Source organism: Serpula lacrymans (genome assembly GCF_000218685.1).
Source record: "Serpula lacrymans var. lacrymans S7.9 unplaced genomic scaffold SERLAscaffold_6, whole genome shotgun sequence".
Taxonomy (NCBI): domain Eukaryota; kingdom Fungi; phylum Basidiomycota; class Agaricomycetes; order Boletales; family Serpulaceae; genus Serpula; species Serpula lacrymans.
The window spans coordinates 2,257,791-2,270,221 of record NW_006763295.1 but is presented as its reverse complement, the minus strand read 5'-3'; the positions used below and the strand labels follow the sequence as shown (position 1 = coordinate 2,270,221).

The window sequence follows — 12,431 nt, the reverse complement described above, 5'->3', positions numbered from 1 at the left end:
CTGGAAGGCATACAACACCTCCAAGGAGTTATTCAATGCCTCCGAGGAGTGATTCAACACCTTCAGGAGTGAGTGGGGCAACAAATACACAAATGTGTCTACTCCCTGGAGTACCTGCACAAGTTCCTAAAAGAGCAGTCATGCCTGCTGAAGTCCTAGGAGTACGCAGAAGCAGTTGCCAGACCCGTCCTGCAGACAAAAACCGAGATTATCAAAGGACTCTAGATGAGGAACAGTCTCGAAAAGAGCAGCATGACAACTCCATGGAGAAACCTAACACTCCTGAGGTTCATGAAGAAACATCTGATACAGAGGAGACATTCTTTGCTGGAATAGCAAGTACCGGTCCATCTAACACAGACCTTCCAAGGACACTAAAGGAAGCCTTATCACATCCGGATGGAGAATTATGGAAGTCTGCCTTGGAGGAGGAACTCCTAAGTCTCAATACTAATGCAGTATATGACACTGTTCCACTTCCGAAGGGAGTAAAACCCATCACATCAAAACCTGTGTTCTGGATCAAGTTTGATCAAAATGGAAACATTGAGAGATACAAACTCCGGATTGTTGCATGAGGTTTTACTCAAAGGGAGGGGGTTGATTACCAGGAGGTTTTTGCTCCGGTTGCAAACTTAGAGTCAATCCGAATTATTCTAGCCCTGGCAGCAAAGTACGGCCTAGAACTTGATCAAATGGATGTATCCACAGCTTATCTCAATGAAGAACTTGAAGAAGAACTGTACATGCTTCCTCCAGGGGGTGTTCCTATCCAACCTGGATACTGCTGGAGATTGAAGAAATCCATCTACGGGTTAAAACAAGCTGGTCGTACATGGAACAAAACTTTTGATCGCAAGCTCCAGGAGCTCGGTTTCACAAGACTAAATGCAGGAACATGTTTCTATGTATTCCGGGACAACAAACAAATATGCTTTGTTGTTGTCTATGTAGATGACCTCCTCCTAGGAGCTTCATCCCGGAAATTCATGGATATCACAAAAGCCAAACTCGAATCCATATTCAAAATGCGGGACCTTGGAGAAGCAATATACATCCTCGGAATAGAAATCCAATGTGATCGTTCAAACAAAACAATATCCCTGTTGCAACGCCAATACATTGACACAGTCCTGGAGCGTTTTGGAATGAAGAACTGCAAACCAGTATGGACACCAATGGCCCATGGATCAAAACTCCTTGCAAATGCTCCAGGGGAAGATATTGTGCAACACGAGATGCATATTGAAGGGCGTCAAGTGTCATACTTCTCAATTGTAGGCTCCCTCATGTATGCCATGCTCGGAACCCGCCCAGACATTGCCTACATTGTTGGAATACTAAGCAGGCATAGCTCAGCTCCAAGGAGCCATCATTGGGAAGCTGCAAAATGTGTCCTCCGATATCTGAAAGCAACCAGGGACATGGAACTACGATATGATGGCACAGATGTCTCCATGGACATGGAATTCTATGGATATTCAGATGCAGATTGGTCTGGAGACCCAGACACATCTCGATCAACATCAGGGTTTGTCTTTATCACCATCCGAGGAGCAATCTCCTGGACAAGCAAAAGACAAAGCATGGTCGCTTTATCCTCCACGGAGTCAGAGTACATTGGATTGAGCAATGCTGGACAACACCTTGCATGGCTTCGGACATTTTTTGAAGAAATTGGACATGCTCAAAACGGACCTACAACATTGCACTGTGACAATCAAGCAGCTATCATTCTTACACGAGATCAGCAGTTCCGTGCTCGTACAAAACATATTCAACGCAAATATCATTTCATCCAAGATGACTTAGTATCAAAGGGAGAGGCAGTAATCAGATACGTTCCTACAGGAGATATGGTTGCAGACATTCTCACTAAACCCCTCACTCACGAAAAACACTGGAAATTCTCTAAAGCTATGGGACTACGGTTGCACTCGAGTGGGAGTGACAAAACCGAATAAACCCGGTCTCTGCCAAAGCAGCCATTGTTCTCCATGGAGCATAGCCACCACTCCATGGAGTAACCATTGTTCTCCTAGGAGTCATTATACTGTAGCGAGTAGCACCTCCGACTATAAGTAGTAGGGGGTTTAGTATAGGAATACCTCAGTCGTTTCTATAGCCTCTCGGCCAGCGGCTGAGTTTCACTTAGTTTTATTAGTCTCTTCGTAGGATCATCACTGTTGACACAAAGAAATTTTATGTGCACTCGAGGTGGTCTCACTATGCAAATAAAAGCTTCTAGATATAGCGCCTTGCCACTTGCAAGTCATGAATTTATAATTAAATTATCCTTCACGAATTGCTCCACGAAGCTCTTCCAGTCTCATGCGGCGCAATTACTATTATGAACACTAGCTTTCTTAGCAAGCTGTTTCTTTATCTTCTTTGTCACGTTGCGAATATCGAGACCATTTATTGAGACCTTTATTGCTGATAACATTGCCCTCTGGGGCTGACCTGGACCCCAAGTTTCTGTTGGATCTCACTGGTTGAATGTATAGCAGGTTACATTCACATGCACAACAAACATGCTGTTAAGGAAACTATGTAGCACCATTTATCTGCCCTCTGCTAGTTGTATGTACGGTGAGCTACTCCCATTGTTGTGGCAAAAAAATGTAAAGTTTGGTAAGAGTAGCCACACCAGTGTGACAAATTATGACATTTGTTCATAGTATGAGAAAACATGCATTGGCCAGGGCTTGAACCTGGGACTCCAGCTTTCATGGTCTGGTGCTTTACCAACTAAGCTACCAAGGCATACTTGGAAAGCATACTGATTGGTTGCATGCCCAGAAGGTCCAGAATCACTGTACACGGGTGCGGATCCCATTGTGTTGTGATACAGTGCTCCTCCATAGCATCTAGCTTTGTCCTCACCATTGTAGGCCACCTGTTATTGAAAGGAACTAGCCTAGCTATGAAGGGAGGACCTGGTAACACTGATGGGCTCACAATGAAAAATGATGATGGCATAATCATGCGTGACTAAATACAAAAAGGTCCGTAGAAATCACTGCAGACAATTGGCATTTGGAAACCTGGAACCTACGGGTCCAGGAACAAACAACGCCAACACCGAGCTTCAGGTTGACAACGGATGACATTGATATCATTTCCCAGTGGTTTGGAACCTATGTACAATGCCCTTAAAGTTATGAAAATCTGTCAGCAGATGACGCCTTATCATATCCTTCGTGTGCTCATGGTGCAATAGAGGACCCCTGTGTATTGGTATAAGTGTCCTGTCCAAAATTGCCAATTTTTGGCCTTTCTGTCCTTACTAATTTGGCTTAGTTCTGTCCACATTTTACTTAGACCTTGATTTTTGCCCCGCATCTGCAAAGTACAAAATTCTCGCTTACAAATAACCAAGGGAACATCTAGTGTAAAAAGTCGGAAAAGTCTCTGATTGGAGGAAAGAATAAAACATCCCTTTTGGGAACAGAGGTTGGCCAAAAAAAAAAAAAATTGCTCAGAGGCTAAGATTGTGATAATGATTAGATATCTTAGACAAGTCAGGCTGATAAGATACTATCAAATAACATCATATTGCAAGAACTAAGACTACAACAGAATGAGAGTGAAAGATAACAAAAGAGCATGACTATGTGAGACATAAAAACATTAACGCCTGTTTGGCCATTAGATGAATAAGTATACAAGAGAATAAACAACAAAAAAAAACTTACATCAATATGCCGCGGGCAACTACAAAAGCGAGGAACTCGAGGTAGTCCTCCTTGAGATCGTTGTCTTGCAAAATAGTATCAAAAATCAGCGAAGACATCTCCTTGTAGAATTTACGGAATGCGTTGACGGAGAAGTCGGTAGGCTCAAAAACACCAGTCTTCAGTTCCTTGAGCACCGCATACAAGGCTGTAGCTGCCAACGCAATTGTAACATGTGCAGCAAGGGGACCTAATTGACTTGAAAAAATGTGACCTAGACCTGTCTTCACCTTGTAGAGAACGTCAAGGATTATATTGATAACAGCTGGGTGTTGGAAGTATTGACATTTACCCTGTGTATGATGTCAGAAATTTGAGATTAAATGAATAGGAAACTCACATTATGGCCTATGCCTCCATGCAATAATGCACGATTAGGCTTCTTGAGGAGATTCACAACTCGGTCCTTGGTGAACTCCGTCTCAGAGACGGTTATGTCCCACATATTGTCGGCTGGCAGGCAAAGCCCATACACGTCTTTGCACATACTACTGGCGCTTGATTTGAAGTTACCGCGAGTGCCATACATAGTGTTCATGATCTATCTGATCTGTTAGCAACCCCACAGCTAGTGGATAGCATGAACTTACTGTTAAATTGAGAACTTCTGGGAAGTGTCTAGCCACTTGCTGAGAGCTAACAGGGACAGAACTAGAGTTCAGTATGAGTAACTGTATTATCAGAGAGTACAGAATGTGTACAGTACCTAGAGTCCAGTATGAGTAACTAAAGAATAGGAATACTGGACTCTGCAATACTAGTCCGAAGTTTTGTAAACAAAGGTAAACAAATCAGCCACAAAAGCGAAATCATAGAATGCTCAGTGAATACTGAACAATAGAGCAAAAAGAATAAAGAGGAAAGTGATTTAGAAAGAAGGGAAAATAGATAGCACAACTAGGTGCAGAATCACCAAAACTGACACTTACCTCCTTGATATCGTCAGGGTGGTGATCCATGTCATTCCCTTTACAAGGGCTATTCAGTTCCTTCAACACCTCCTCCAAAACTTTTTCGGCCTCTGCAAACTGGTTCTCTGGCATGGCTTCAATTTTGATGGTGTGTATCCGTAACCTGTCGGATGCCCGTTTGACTGTAGCCGACGTGAGGTGGAAATAGCCTTCAGTATTGTTCTTCCTGCGTTTTGACTGTCGGCAAGTGCTGGGTTTTTCAGAGCTGCCGGAGTGTTCTCGTACATGGGAGAATGAGGACATTGAGGGGAGTGGGGCCGCGCAATTTTTTTTGCGGTACTTGTTTACAATGTCCCTTTCAGGACCATGTTCCTAGATAGAGATATTAGCTAGTGTAGAATCTGAATAAATACAAATGTACCGTGATGACTTGATTGAGTACAAAGCCGCCTCTCCGAGGCCCCTCTCTCCTCCCTAAAGCAACAGGCTGTCCTCCTGATTGTATGTTGCGCTGGGGAGCTTGTTGAGGCGCAGATGAGGCAGGGTTAGGAGGATGCAACAAGGACGCAACATGGATGGGAGCGGGCACAAATGAGGTAGGGTTGGGAGGGTGTGACAAAGGCACGCTATGGACAGGTGCAGGCGCAGATGAGGCAGGATTGGGAGGGTGCAACGAAGCCATGACGTATGGTGGAGGTGCAATGTAAGCAGACCGCTGAGGCTGGATGTACGAACCTGGTGCAATATACGCAGGTGGTTGTGGGGGTTGGAGGTGCATTGGAGGTGCCATAGGAAGAGGCTGCAAGACCGGCTGCTGGATATATGATGAGGGCGCTCTAGGCGCAGAATCCCAACCTTGAGAAGATGCCGAAGACAAGGCAATTATATTTGATGATGTGGGTGGTGCAGGGAGTTGAATAGCCGGGTTTTGATAGCTGTATTGTCCTGATGCTGAGTATGTGAGGTCGTCAAATACAATATGCTGTTGTGTGGAAGAAAAATCAGGGGCCAACACACTGTCTGGCATCTGGCTTTCGATCTCCTTGTCGATTTGATTGTCGGGGGCTTGATCTTCTTGCATATGTTGGTAGAAGTCTACTGAGTCTTCAACATCAGCATCGGGACTTGAATCGCGGGCATTGTTGAACGGCTGAGTAAGATTGCCAGACCATGGGTCGGCCACAGAGGGATGGCTGAAATCAAAGGACGACTGGATGGGAACCTCGTAAAAGTCGGCTCGAGCTGTAGCTGTGTGTGGTGTAAGAGTGCGACTGATATGAATCGAAGAATCAAATATTGGCCTTGGTAAGTGAGATAGTTGAACAGCTGTTAAGTGAGTACGGCGCTCTGGGCCTTCCTGCATAAATTGATCAGTAGCTGGCATGGCTCGGAAAAAAAAGGGGTATACTGACTCTTCCCTGTAAAAGAGACGTTGTTGTCAGTCATGTGATCGGATGAAGAGCGTAACTTTACTTACCCTGCCCCTTCTTGCTACCCCCTGGATGCCTCACCAGACCGACCTCTCCCTTGATTCTCTCCAGATCTTCCCATTGTACTGAAATCTCCACGCCCTCTCCCACACCCTTGCCCTCGCCCTCAATTTGCAATCGGTGCTCCTTGCGCAAGATTGGGTGGGAAAGCTTCAACTCCCCCCTCCCTGGTATCAGCGTAGTGGTCAGCTTGATCTGGTGGGTGTTTAATAAAACAATGATCACTTACAAGGACACACTGTAGTTCACGATCTGAAATGACGATTGTTGAGGTGATTGCGTAGTGGGATTGAGGCTGGGATTGAGGTTAACCTGGAAATCATGATACATGATGGAGGTCGAGATGTTGGTTGAAGATGAAGTTCAAAATTAGAAAGCCTGCAGGAAAAACCACGAATACCCTCATGATATAAAAAGGCAAAACCCTCGTACCCGTTCTACACAAGAACACTACAAACCGAAAATTGCCGGGGGCCAGCATGTTATCACGCATGGTACTCAACCACAAAGTCCAGTACAGAGTCCAATCCCCCTGTTACTAGCACCATTGGCAGGGAGAAGCTCGGGTCATGGAGGTCAACATGTTTGGGAGACAGTACATCATAGTCGAGTCATCATGTATCTAATGAGGCGAGTTCAGCTGTGGCACGAGTCAAACCGCTCCCTGACAGAGTGAACCAGTTGGCGCTCAAAGGCACTCATTGTAAAAGCACTGTCCAATAACAAATCGTAGAATTGTGTACGTACATACATGAACGTTTGTTACAGCATAATAGGGGTAAAATATAAATATGAAAGAATTGACGAGATAATGGCATGAGGAGAGCAAAAGGACCGGATACAACATAATGAAAGCGAGATAGTCATATGTATGAAAAAGAAACCGCATTGTGGCCATGATGCCATGATGTTGGGCATCTAATTTCCTCCTCCCCCTATTTCTTCGGCCTCCTCAAGTTCCTCACTGGAACATTCATCCTCTCCCCTAAATTGCACAGCACCATCAACTTCATAGAACCCGTGACCAAGATCATGTTCAGGACTCTTGTCAGAATCATCCACAGAATCCAGGTCGCCTATGTTACTAGGTTTGTCAATTTCAGCCTGAAATGTACCTACAGAGCCTTTGGAACCGCAATCAGATGGAGGTGTGATGACAGCCAAATTGTTGTTGTTCATGTACTGTTCAATAAGGCTGACTTGGGAACAAAGGCCGGCACACAAAACTGCATTGCTTTTCTGGACTTCTTCGAGGAAATCCTTGACTGCTTCTAACTCTGTGACCTTCTTGTTTGTCCACTTCATCTCCTCGTCTAGTGTGTCGAGGCTGAACTTTTGTGCACAGAGTGCTTGACGGATAGCACCTGGTGACAATGCAGAGAGACCTGCAAGAAACTTGTCTTTAGATATTTCTTGTTTTAATCAATGAGTGAGTTTATGAGCAACAATAGACAAGATAGGGTGTACCTGTGCAACATGTAATGGGTTGATTCGTGCCTTTGATCCCCATTCAATTGTGTTGGTAGCAAACTGAATATCTGCAATTGAGGGAATCAAGTGCATGGAAATGTTTGGATAAGGCTCATATTTTTGCTGAGCACGGGAATGTTGACTATAAAAGCGAGGATGAGACTGGTAGGGTGGCTCAAATTTTATGGTTGGTTCATGATCTGGATCTGGCGAACTAGGTGGGCTATGTGGGGGCAAAGACGAAGGAGCAACAGAGCTTGGGGGAGAGCAGTGGGGAGACATTGTACTTGCGAAGTTGCAGGAGCATGGTGGTGGAGTGATGAATAGCGAGGGAACATGCGTCAAAGAGTGGTGTTTGAAGGCCTTATCGCAGAACTTGTCAGTTGCGTGGCCCTGTCCATTCTCAGAGAAAAGACACAAACTTTAGCTGATATCTTCGCTATTCAGTGATTGAAGCTCACCATGATATACTGCCCTTGTGAAACATGCCCTCACAGGATGTTCAAGTCCTGGGACGATCTTCTACAGCACTTGAATGATCCAAACACTGGTTGTCTGCCTGTAATCAATACAAATGGAGGATGTACTGATCATTCTGGATATCATTACCACCCATTATCTGGATATACCTATGGTACTGATCTGAACATCCTGGAGCAGATGCAAGCAGGCAAATTTGCCAAAGATTGCAAAACCAACTGTTACTATCCATTTGTAGATCGTGATGAATTGGAACTTGCAAGATTTCTGTGCGAGAACATGAATCAGAGTGAAATCAATCGCTTCCTCAAACTACCATGGGTATGTGTAAAGTTAATACAGAGTTCAACATATCTAAAAGTCTCCAGATTTGCAAACACTCTCCTTCATTTACTTCATCATGTATGCTATTTTCCTGGATTGAAGCTTTACCTAGTGGCCCTCGATGGAAAGTACAAGAGATGAAGCTGGAAGGCTTTCCAACTAAAAAGCCATTAATGCTTCTATGGAGGGATGGTCTCGAAGTTGTTCAGCATCTATTCTCCAATCCTGTTTTTGCTAATAACGTGGCCTTTGATCCAAAGGCAGTCTATGCTACAAATTTTGACTTCGAACTAGAAAAACAATATGGTGAATTTTTTACAGGTAATTATGTATGGGAGTGTCAGGTATGTAGAATATCATTTATGAGGCCCAGAACCCTCTTTTACTCTAGTAAAAGGACAGATTACCTGTAGGCGCAACATTAGTGGGGATTATTGGAGCCTCAGATAAGACTATGGTCACAAGAGGAACCGGGGGCTTGGAGATGCACCCGATATTCTTCACTATCGGGAATATTAACTCACAGGTCAGAATGAAGGCGACGTCTCACGCTTGGATTTGCGCTGGTTTCCTGCCAATCCCAAAGTTCAACAGAAACTCTGATATTGCAACCCTGTTGTCCTCGCGGGTCTACCATGCTTGCATGGACAAAATCACCCATAGGTTGAAAGATTGTGCTAGGAATGGTGCATTTTTTACCGATCCATTTGGACAAGTACAACACACATACACCCCTCTTGTTGTGTGGATAGCCGATCTTCCTGAACAACAACTCATTGCATGTGTTGCCAAAAATTCTTCCCCCGTAACTCTGGCCAGCCTGAAACAGTTTGGCGATGCAGAAACATACCCTTCCCGTCATGGTGATATGATTTACAAGGCCATATGTCAGCTTGCAGGCAAAGTTCACCCCTGGGACGTCAGGAAGTTCCAAACTGTTACGATAACACAATTTTCGGACCTTTCCTTCATTTTCATTCTCCACTTTAACCTTGTATACTTTAGCTTTCACACATGGTGCCACGCGGCACTTCCCCTTTTGTTCAAACTCCTCTTTCTCGCGCCGCATTGCCTTCTTCTTATTTTAGATACAACTCTCTCACATAGTGGAGCTGGTCATGCAGGCTAGGCCCCATGACATCATCAGCCACTGACTTTATCAACTGTACAGTACATAAGTACAAACACTCTGTATCAGTATATATACCCCAATAGATCCAGGAGACTCTTTAGCAAGTCCTCCTGTTGTTAACCAACAAACTCTCTGCAGCCTAAGGGGTAACCACTCCCCATTCACTACCTTTATAGTGTGTTCCTGTGTGCGCCAGAGTAACTAACTCTTGGTTGTTACACAAACAGAGGCGAAGAAGATCGGACTAAGTGGCGTATACGAAGCTTTTTGGCGTGACTGGGCGCACTCCAACCCGGCTACATTCATTGTCCCTGAAATTCTCCATACTTGCCATAAATTCTTCTTTGACCACATCCTTGTCTGGTGTAAGGAGATCATGGGAAAACCAGAGCTAGACGCTTGTTATTGAAGCCTACATAAACGCACTGGATATCGACACTTCAACAGCGGAGTGACTCATGTCAGACAGATGACAGGCAGAGAGCATTGGGATATACAACGCAGCATAGTAGCTGTTATTTGTGGCCGCGCATCTCCCACATTCCTTCGCGTCATCCGTGCTATGATAGACTTTATCTATCAGGCCCAAGCTCCAGTACATAGTGCCGCTTCTATTGTAGCGTTGGAAATGACGCTTGGCGAATTCCACAGGGAAAAGGATGCCATCTTGCAAGCAGGGGTTCGAAAAGGGAAGAATGGTCCCTTCAAGCTCTTCTGGATACCGAAACTGGAGCTAATGCAAAGTTTTGGTCGCGCCATTCTACAGATGGGTTCTATCATGCAGTATACCACTGATGTCACTGAGCGCTTACTCATCACTCACTTTAAGCATCCATTTAGCAACGGCAAAAATCACCGCAGCGACTTCGAGCTGCAGTGTGCTCGTATTCTTGATTGGCTGGAGAGGATTCAATTATTTCATATACTTACTTTACTCCTTTCACATGGACTCAGCCTGATGAACACTTTAGTGGAGGCGGAGGAGGAGACAATCTTTTTTGAGATGAACCCAGAGGATGAATGGATATCTCGTGTGCTTCCCGAAGAGAAGAGTATTCAAGGTATTCGCACTGCGCAGAATCTCTTCTTGAAAGGGATACTTTCAGAGGACTGTCGAGCAGCCTTCCATACCAACAGTGCCCCAGATCTCCCCAAAGTCTCTATCAACCAAGCGGCGCAAAAATTTGGCCTCAAAGACTTTTTCATTCGGTATGCCATAGCAAACGGTGACCGTGGCGATGCACTCTCTTTCAATGATGTTCATGTCTGGTTCAAATTCAGGATTCAGCTTTTTTCTGTTCACCGACCAAAGTCAGTGATGTCTCCTCAGATGGTGCATGCTCAGCCGCCCTCTCCTTCTGCTCTATATGGTAGCTGCGATCCGGTGCTAGTGAACAAGATATTTGATGAGAAAACAGGTATTTGTTTCCTTTACTCACCCATGTACATACTGATACTCTTTCAGTTTCCGAAGTTGCCCAAGTTCGAATGATTTTTCAGCCGGTCTCTCAAAAAGGTGGTGCAGATCTTCCAATATGGCTAAAAGAAACGCTCTTATACATCCAGAATTTTGACTTCACGTGGAGAGGTAGGGATGATATGGTGCTGGAGGAACCGGACATCAACATGTATCTTGTTGAGAGAAGCTTTTCGTCCGTGTTAGATTCCAGTGGACAAAGAATGCGTGCAGGGGAAATCATTCCACTTGTTAGTGTATCACATGCGGTCGGCTTAATCCCTCATTTTGGTCATACCATAGACCCACAGCTCACCATGAACAATTCACTCAAGATTCCAATATTTTTTTACCTGAATCACTATGCAGACAAAGAGCTTTACCAGACATTGTTGTAATGGACGTTGTAGCACCCGTAGTATCAGTATGTATCAGTATCAATCAATCTATGCGCTATCTTGAGATAATCTACTGATAATGTGACTTTAATCTGTGGGACACACAGACACACAAACTCAAATGTTTTTTGACGAAGTTCTACCTGAATTAGGCCATAATTGTACAAAATTGGTTTAGCGCCAGTGCTTTACGTGAGCCCAAAACGGAATGTTCAGAGCCTCTAAGAGCACTCCTAGAGGCTCTGAGCCTCCAAAAAAGGTAGATGCACCATCCGTCCGCCAAAAGGATACTACCTCAATTAACGAGCACCTTGTCCACCTGGGCAGGATACGACTTTGGATTATGAGGGATCCGTCCACACAAACAGAGAGAGGAAAGTAACTAGAATGCTATAGTATGACTAGTGTACGAAGGGAGGTATAGGTATTAATAGTCAATAAAAAGTAAAAAAAGGCCTTCGTCACCGCTGAAGGTATCCTCTTCGCCGTCGACGCCCTCTGCCCCCGAATCTTCTGCATCATCGGCACCGTTTGGCAATGCATCTGCAACCACTGGCCCTCCCTCACGACGGGTTTTGCGTCCGAAATATGAATGGATCTTGATGCAGAGTCTAGTGAAGGGTCAATAATTATGAAGGATCGAGCACAAACATACCTAGTGTTCAGGGCTACATTATCGGAAGACAGTGAAAAAAGTGACCGCTGCTCGGCACTGGGGTTTGGCAACATCGTGGGGGCTTGCCGGCGGTAGACCCACGTGAGCCCACATGCCGTCGAAGCCTCATCCGTCCGAAGATCCAATCGGACATTGCTACCGACGCACCCCCAGGATCGGACATTTGCCAGATTTTCGGCCATTCCGTCAGCATATGGATCGGACATCGGGCCATTTTTAAGGGATACCACATCCAAGCCGATACGCGGGGGTCGACCTTCATCTTGCTGACTGATTAGTCTCCCCAGTCAGACCAATTTAATCAATGATATGACAGTCGATATCAACTGACTGATGGGCATTCCACTTAAGGAAGCT

At 44.9% G+C, this 12,431-nt stretch overlaps 4 protein-coding genes across 4 annotated transcripts; 2 read left to right on the top strand and 2 right to left on the bottom strand.

The window, feature by feature from the left end:
- Positions 1 to 3,694: 3,694 nt before the first annotated feature.
- Positions 3,695 to 6,468, bottom strand: SERLADRAFT_437570 (uncharacterized protein; the record flags this gene model as incomplete). Its single annotated transcript, XM_007317908.1, has 8 exons — positions 3,695 to 4,030; positions 4,078 to 4,278; positions 4,328 to 4,366; positions 4,667 to 5,020; positions 5,070 to 6,001; positions 6,061 to 6,066; positions 6,126 to 6,305; positions 6,378 to 6,468. 8 exons carry the CDS (start codon positions 6,466 to 6,468, stop codon positions 3,695 to 3,697), a joined length of 2,139 nt encoding a protein of 712 aa, XP_007317970.1.
- A 588-nt stretch (positions 6,469 to 7,056) lies between these two features.
- SERLADRAFT_408082 (uncharacterized protein) lies at positions 7,057 to 7,701 on the bottom strand (the record flags this gene model as incomplete). Its single annotated transcript, XM_007317907.1, has 2 exons — positions 7,057 to 7,533; positions 7,606 to 7,701. 2 exons carry the CDS (start codon positions 7,699 to 7,701, stop codon positions 7,057 to 7,059), a joined length of 573 nt encoding a protein of 190 aa, XP_007317969.1.
- Positions 7,702 to 8,070: 369 nt separating this feature from the next.
- SERLADRAFT_437568 (uncharacterized protein) lies at positions 8,071 to 11,398 on the top strand (the record flags this gene model as incomplete). Its single annotated transcript, XM_007317906.1, has 6 exons — positions 8,071 to 8,409; positions 8,457 to 8,756; positions 8,810 to 9,275; positions 9,772 to 9,945; positions 10,021 to 10,962; positions 11,010 to 11,398. The coding sequence occupies 6 exons, from the start codon at positions 8,071 to 8,073 to the stop codon at positions 11,396 to 11,398; spliced, it is 2,610 nt and encodes an 869-aa protein (XP_007317968.1).
- Positions 11,399 to 11,520: 122 nt separating this feature from the next.
- SERLADRAFT_466546 (uncharacterized protein) lies at positions 11,521 to 11,904 on the top strand (the record flags this gene model as incomplete). Its single annotated transcript, XM_007317905.1, has 1 exon — positions 11,521 to 11,904. One exon carries the CDS (start codon positions 11,607 to 11,609, stop codon positions 11,778 to 11,780), a length of 174 nt encoding a protein of 57 aa, XP_007317967.1.
- Between the last annotated feature and the right edge of the window lie 527 nt (positions 11,905 to 12,431).